The sequence below is a fragment of the Orbicella faveolata genome, unplaced genomic scaffold (genome assembly GCF_042242905.1).
Source record: "Orbicella faveolata isolate gen_17 unplaced genomic scaffold, um_ofav_v1 contig_26, whole genome shotgun sequence".
Classification (NCBI taxonomy): domain Eukaryota; kingdom Metazoa; phylum Cnidaria; class Anthozoa; order Scleractinia; family Merulinidae; genus Orbicella; species Orbicella faveolata.
The window spans coordinates 15764838-15772500 of NW_028301554.1; the positions used below are offsets into that span (position 1 = coordinate 15764838).

Here is a 7663-nt window from a genome sequence, read left to right on the forward strand (position 1 = left end):
TCCTGCTTCACTCCTCCTCCTGCTCCTGCTCCTGCTACTCCTTTTCCTACTCCCTTCCCTTTACTCTCACTCCTACTCCTACTCCTTCTCCTACTTCTACCCCTACCCCTACTAATACTCTTACTCCTACGCCTACCTCTATTCCTCCTCCTCCTCTTACTCCTACTCTTACTCCTATTCCTACTCCCATTCCTCCTGGTACTCCTACTCCTACTCCTCCTCCTATTCCTACTCTTACTCCTCGTCCTACTCCTACTCCTACTCAACCCCCTAGTCCTACTCTTCCTTCTTCTCCTACTCCTTCTCCTACTCCTACTCTTCCTTTTACTCCTCCTCCTACTTCTACTCTCACTCCTCGTCGTACTACCACTCCTAGTCCCGCTCCTCCTATTTGTACTCCTCCTCCTACTACTCTTACTGCCAGTCCTATTCCTACTTCTACTTCACCTCCTACTCCTACTCTCTTTCTACTCCCCCTCCTACTCCTGCTCCTACTCCTACTTTTACTCAACCCTCTAGTCCTACTCTTCCTTCTTCCTCTTCTCTTGCTCCTACTCCTACTCTTCCTTTTACTCCTCCTACTTCTACTCTTACTCCTCGTCGTACAACTACTCCTACTCCTACTACTACTACTCCTACTCCTCCTACTCCCACTTCTCTTCCTACTCCTCCTCCTATTCGTACTCTTACTCTTTGTCCTACTCCCACTCCTACTCTTACCCTTACTCCTTCTACTCCTACTCCAATTCCTACTCCCCCTACTACTCCTCTTCCTACTCCTCCTCTTACTCGTACTCGTACTGTTACTCCTACTCTTACTTCTCTTACTCCTACCTCTACTCCTTCTCCTACTCCTCCTCCTATTCCTACTCTTACTCCTCGTCCTACTCCTACTCCTACTCAACCCCCTAGTCCTACTCTTCCTTCTTCTCCTACTCCTTCTCCTACTCCTACTCTTCCTTTTACTCCTCCTCCTACTTCTACTCTCACTCCTCGTCGTACTACCACTCCTAGTCCCGCTCCTCCTATTTGTACTCCTCCTCCTACTACTCTTACTGCCAGTCCTATTCCTACTTCTACTTCACCTCCTACTCCTACTCTCTTTCTACTCCCCCTCCTACTCCTGCTCCTACTCCTACTTTTACTCAACCCTCTAGTCCTACTCTTCCTTCTTCCTCTTCTCTTGCTCCTACTCCTACTCTTCCTTTTACTCCTCCTACTTCTACTCTTACTCCTCGTCGTACAACTACTCCTACTCCTACTACTACTACTCCTACTCCTCCTACTCCCACTTCTCTTCCTACTCCTCCTCCTATTCGTACTCTTACTCTTTGTCCTACTCCCACTCCTACTCTTACCCTTACTCCTTCTACTCCTACTCCAATTCCTACTCCCCCTACTACTCCTCTTCCTACTCCTCCTCTTACTCGTACTCGTACTGTTACTCCTACTCTTACTTCTCTTACTCCTACCTCTACTCCTTCTCCTACTCCCCCTCCTACTCCTACTTGTGCTCGTCGTTCTACTTCTACTCTTACTCATCCTCCTCCTCCTCCTACTCTTACTCCTCCTACTACTCCTACTCCACCTTCTACTCCCACTGCTACTTCTCTTACTATTCCTCCTACTCCTGCTCCTCCTACGCCTCGTACTACTTGTCCTTGTCCTTGTCCTACTCCTGCTCCTCCTACTACTCCTCCTTCTCCTCCTCCTCCTCTTCCTACTCTTACTCCTTCTCTATGTCTCTCTGACTGTCTGTCTTTCGGTCTGTGAATATAATAGGAATTTGAGTTTATGAAAACAATGTAAGCTCCAGAACTTGAGATAGAGTCAAAAGCTCTAACCTTTTGGGCATTCATTTCCATATTTGCGATATCCAGGGCAGCAGGACAGGAGAGTGTCATATTCTACTATGGGCCTCAACTTGGACTTGTAACGGGTTACCTGTCTAACAAAGAATAAAGCAGTGACAATTAAGACACAGATAGTGTAGATTTTAACTTAGACCTAAACTACATTTAAATCAGTTAATATCAGCCACAGTATACGGTTACACCACCCTTGGTGAACGTAATTTCCTATTGTCAAGTAGCCAGGATTTCATTTCCCCCAAAACTTGAGATACCTACCAGGGAGTTCAAGGGAGCTGGTAAATTATCCGCCTGGGTGAGTTTAGTGGTAATTAATAATATATGTTAAGGTGGCCGAACACAGTTTTCAAGAGCCTCTGCCTAATTCACCATTACTTTAATGCTATTTATGCTTTGGCGCCCGTTTTTTGCAAGAGTCAAGGTTAACCACAGAAGGGTTTATTCTCACATTTTGGCTTAAGGTGAGTGCTGTTGCCATGGCGACGGGGCTGGTTAAAAACAAGGCTTAAAAAATGGTTTTTGTTTATTTGAAAAAAATTCAGTCGTTAGATTTTTTTCATCATTTGCCCACTATGAATTGACATTAAATCCCTTCTGTCAACACTGTTCTAATAAAATTTTGACATAGGCGACTTTCGTAATTCGCCGTAAATCGTTTTCACTGCATGTTCTGTATTATTAAAAATTCGCTATGTCAAAATTCAGATTTTTTGTGATAGATCATTCAAGTGGTTTCTGAATTATTTTTTTGCCAAATTTCTTGAAATTCTATCGACTGGATCGTTAGAAATCGGCAAGTTTCTGCAAAAGCAATCGGTCTCAATTTTTCGAGCAACTGCGCATGCGCTGCATTTAACTGGGTTCTTTCGGTAACAAAGAAAAAGCTGAGAATTGCTGGGTTCTTTGCATCGTTACCTTTTCTAACATAGCTTTGTAATAAAAGACTAAAGGCATCAATACACTACGTTCAATAATGGAGAAAAATAGCGCATATAGTGCGGGTGTTGAGTAAATAAAATGATCGCTCTATTGAAGGCATGTTTGTTTTTCAATCCTTGTGCGCGCGCTGAATTGCATCTGCAAAAGCGCGCGCGAAAACTGTGTTCAGCCACCTTAAAGTGCACCTAACCCCAAAAAGTTTTTTTCGCTAAAACGAATCCACTTGTTATTTGAAGCATTTGGGCAAAAAACATTTTTGAATTTGGTTGCATCCTCGATTTTCTATGCCCTTTCAAAGTCGCGCCTGAAGTGCTGCACGACCGCGTTTTAGGAAGTCTGCAGGAACCAAACACAATGGCGCCTCAGTCAGCTCTCTGTATTTGCTCGAGAAAATGGAAAACAAAACTAATCGTTCCAATATATTTTGGGGCTAAAACATCCACGTTTTGTGTCAGTATCATTTCTTTTTCGTCACTGCAGTCAGAGTTAGGTTTCGATTCGGAAGACACCGAAATAAACTTAGATCGAGCACGTTCGACAACTGTGAACTCACTGCTTAGAGCTTTGAGAACAATTTGCAATATTTCAAGCGACGACAGGGAAGACTTCTTTGCGGACGAGCTGCTTGTATATTAGGAATGGAAAGCTAGCTACGAAGTGGAGGAGCAGGCAAACGAAAAGCAGGAAAGAAAACTCAAGGACTGCTTTGGATGGTAATTTCGTCACCTAATGCGTCAGTCAATTCCAGCAGTGCCCATCCCACACTCCCCGGCTAACCCCCGGGCATTAGCATTGTTTTAAAAAAATGGGCAAATTCCCTGGGGTAGGGACACATAAGCTGTCTAAATGCCCCGGGGTGGGGACGAAAAAAGAGGACAAATGCCTCGCCCCCGGGATCGTCGCCTTCCAACACCTCTGCAGTTTTTTTTATTAATCAGTGAATAAAACGTTCAACTGTTCAGTCTTTTAATGCAACGGTAAGACTTCAAGGACAACAGTACGTGTCAGTTGATTTTGATTATATTTATTTCTTTCTATTTTGTTTTTAACAGTTTTCAAGATCTGCCTTGAAGATCGCATCATTTGAATTCGCAAACCCTAAGTATTTTAACTCCACTTTTATTAATTTAAAAAATGCTAGGCTACTTTGAATGCGAAATGCGAAATAGTCGTGTTCACGTCAGTGATTGTTTTGTGATAAATAAAATATAGTTCACCTTGTCGCTTATATTTATATGCTTACAAGTAATTAAGAAATATCTAAAATTGAGAAAACATACCTTTAAAAACATCTACAAGTTTCTCTTGTCCCTGACGGACAAGCCATTGTTCGACAAATGCCTCGTCTTTCCCGATGAACTTATCCATGGCACTTTAGAAAACAAGTGTGTCAAATGTCCGAGGGTCGCCCCGGGGTACGCAAATTCCCATCCCCCGGGCCGCGATAAAATTGCGAATGCCCCACCCCCGGAACTGACAACGTGAGCAAATGCCCCGCGGTTGCCCGTTGGGTGTGGGGGGAGGGGATGGGCACTGCTGGAATTGACCGATGCATAAACACAAGACTCTCTCGCGTGTTTATAGCCCGTTTACAGTTGTCCTTAGCGAGAATGTATTTTGTCAAGGTATGGTTGTTCTATTAAATCCAGTTTGTGTTTTACTTTCTGGAATGCTTCATGTTTATAAGAGCGACGCAAGTGCTGCAGTTTTCGAGACTCAGTGACCTCCAAAACACTGGCTTCGATTGATTGAAAATCGTAGAATTGTTTGGACCTGTATTTTTGAAGCTGCAGGAAGCAAGGCGGAAGGAAACATTTCATACAATTACCCATTTCACATTGTCGCACGTTTTAAGTCGTAACTCCAAATAACCAGTGTAAATTTTTTCAAAGTTTGCAGTGAAATTCGTCGGATAAGCGAAAAGGATGTGTTCCCTAAGCGGTCCGCAGATAATGTTACGCGGTCATATTTTCGACACTAACGTATAGAATGTTTGTCGCACCGTTGATTTCCAAACCTTCGAAAAACTCTGTGAGTGTAACGATTTTGTTATCATGTAATTCTAAAGGATTGATCTTCGACTTTTATCTAAATCGAAAGAGAAATAAGTGCTGGTTGGCGGCGTACAGTTGCGATCTATTTACACATCAGTATGTTTGGTCGTAACGCTTCTTGACTGATCACACAACTTTGCCGGCTATGTTGTAAATACTGCGGGACTGGAAGATATAGGTTGTCGGTAGTATTTCGACAAATTGCTGGTTGGCTTTAAGCAGAAAATTTTGAAAATAGCGTTTGAAAGTCTGCGGAACAAATTCCAGTGAGAGTTCTTCAATGGTTCTCACAGACTCAGTTCGCTTGTTTCGGTTCGAGAAAATCAACCACCGTTTATGTCTTTATTGTTCCATTGACCGATCATCGCCAGTAAATTGTACAGTATATATGTTTTTTAGATTTGGGATTTTACTGCAACAACCGATAGCACTTCTGGAAGGCATTTCTGCGCACTTTTCGAATGTGTATTGCACCATCCTGAAGGAAATGAGAGGACGTGAGATATTCGACCTTCCTGGGTGATGTCACAACAGCCGCTGGGCCCATTCTCCTCAAACTCGGTCGTGAAACAAAATGGCGGTGTTTTGAGTTTCAGAGTAGAATAGCTAAGCGAGGTTTTAGGCCTCGAAGCGGCTTTGTAAAGGTCGCGAAGCAGCGAAGTCAACAATGACAAAACAAAGGTACCGGATGAATTTATTTTTCGTAACGTTTCGCTTGTTTTGTTTTACTACCGAGCTCGATGAGTAAATTGATTCATAAGGTGGCTCATCGGGACAAAACACTTCCACAAATCACAATACACTTCCACAGATCACAAAACACTTCCATAAATCACAAAACACTTGCTCGGATGGAAAACACTTGCTCGGATGGAAAACACTTGCTCGAAAAAAAAAACAATTGCTGGGATGGAAAACACTTGCACGGGTGACAAAACACTTGCACAGATCGAAAACAAGTCTACTAACACAAACACTTTCACAAATAACTATACATTTCCACAAATACGAAACACCCCCACAAATCACAAAACACTTGCACAACCTGAATAACTTATCGAACAGTTAACACGTGCAGAGTGCCTCTTGGCTTGGCTACTAAGGCTCTAAGGCCGGGATACTAAAGTCAGTTCGCACTTCGCGGGTCGAGCAAACTTCGAACTTCAACTGGAAGGTGAGTACGTGTTCTATCGTATATTTTAATGCTGTTATTCGGTCTGATTTGCTAGTATTGCTCCCTGTCCACCATTGTGGCCGTTTAAAATATTTTTGCAAGGATAATGTTGAGTGATGACTTAAACTGAGCTTTGCAACTAAGCGACCACTAACGAAACAGTGCAGTGGCTTGCAAGGCATCTTCCTGACGGCCTATAATATATGACCAGTAAACAAGAAGACCGAAAACATATTATTCAGTTAAATTCTTGTCTACCTTTCACATCGGTAGCATTATAAAGGAAAGGAGTATGTGACTACGGCTCTGTCATGTTCATGTTGGTAAATAATTAAATGCCAACACCTGCATTATTTTATTTCAATGTGGTGCGCCTGCAGCTACAGAACTGGCCACCGTTCTGTACAGATACGGATACTATACAGATACCGTATGTATGTAGACTTTAGAAAGTTTATACTCAGACTTTAGTCAATATGATTAATTGAAATTTACTGTATTCTACTTAACAAAGAGATTCCATGTTGCCGTGCGTCTGTTCAATAATAGATCACAGAAGACGTCAAAATGTGGTAAGAACAAATAAGTGGCACACGAGGCGATAGCCGAGTGTGTCACTGATGTGCCTACTTTTGCTAGTGCGCACACTTTCTGCGCATTACGCAAGGCAGGTGGCCGAACACAGTTTTCGCGCGCGCTTTTGCTGATGCAATTCAGCGCGCGCACAAGGATTGCAAAAATCAAACATGCCGTCAATAGAGCGATCATTTTATTTACTCAGCACCCGCACTATCTATGCTATTTTTCTCTATAATTGAACGCAGTGTATTGATGGCTTTAGTCTTTTATCATAAATATATGTTAGAAAAGGTAAAGATGCAAAGAACTCAGCAATTCTCAGCTTTTTCTTTGTTACCGAAAGAACCCACTTAAATGCAGCGCATGCGTAGTAGGTCAAAAAATTGCAATTGAATGAAAATTTGCACTCTCGGAAATACGCCTATTTCTAGAGAACCACTCATTAGAATTTCACGAAATTTGGCACGAAAATACTTTAGGAAATAAGTAACTGGAGTATTGAAAATAATTAAACTTTAACAAAGGAAACTCTAGATATTCCAGTAAACCTTCAACAAGGGATAATTAAAGATCTCTCTGTTAATTTATTAGCAAAATGGTCTTAACTTGTGAGAATCGTTACAAGCTTGGTGCATGCAAATTATAAAGAGAATCTAATGACTAGATTTTCTACAAATAAACAGGACCTATTTTAAAGGCCTGTTTATTTTTATTCGTGTTGCCATGGCAACGGCGCATACGTCAGCTTAATCATCAAAAAACCAAAGTTTGTGTTGTTAACTTGCTTGCTGCCATTTTTGGCGACCGAGGGATCAAGGGTTTTAGAGAAAAAGGTGAATGAAACATAGGTATCAAAAACTGTGTTCAGCCACCTTAAGCACAACGTGCGCGCTGAGGTTGACATTGACGCAATCAACTACGCTACCAAGTACACCACTAACACGAAAGCAAATTTTTTTTCTACTGTGACCAAATCAAGTTTAATGAATCTGTACTTAAACCAGAAACACCAGAATAGCAGCATATCGCTAACCCCTTACTGTTAA

At 42.1% G+C, this 7663-nt stretch overlaps 1 protein-coding gene across 1 annotated transcript in view; it reads right to left on the reverse strand.

Moving 5' to 3' along the window:
• LOC110044115 (uncharacterized) overlaps nt 1–7663 on the reverse strand; it is a 169446-nt gene that overhangs the window by 153610 nt on the left and 8173 nt on the right. The window contains exon 3 of the mRNA XM_089296221.1: nt 1845–1948. Coding sequence (XP_089152347.1) covers nt 1845–1948 — 104 coding nt within the window. The remainder of the gene's footprint in view (nt 1–1844; nt 1949–7663) is intronic.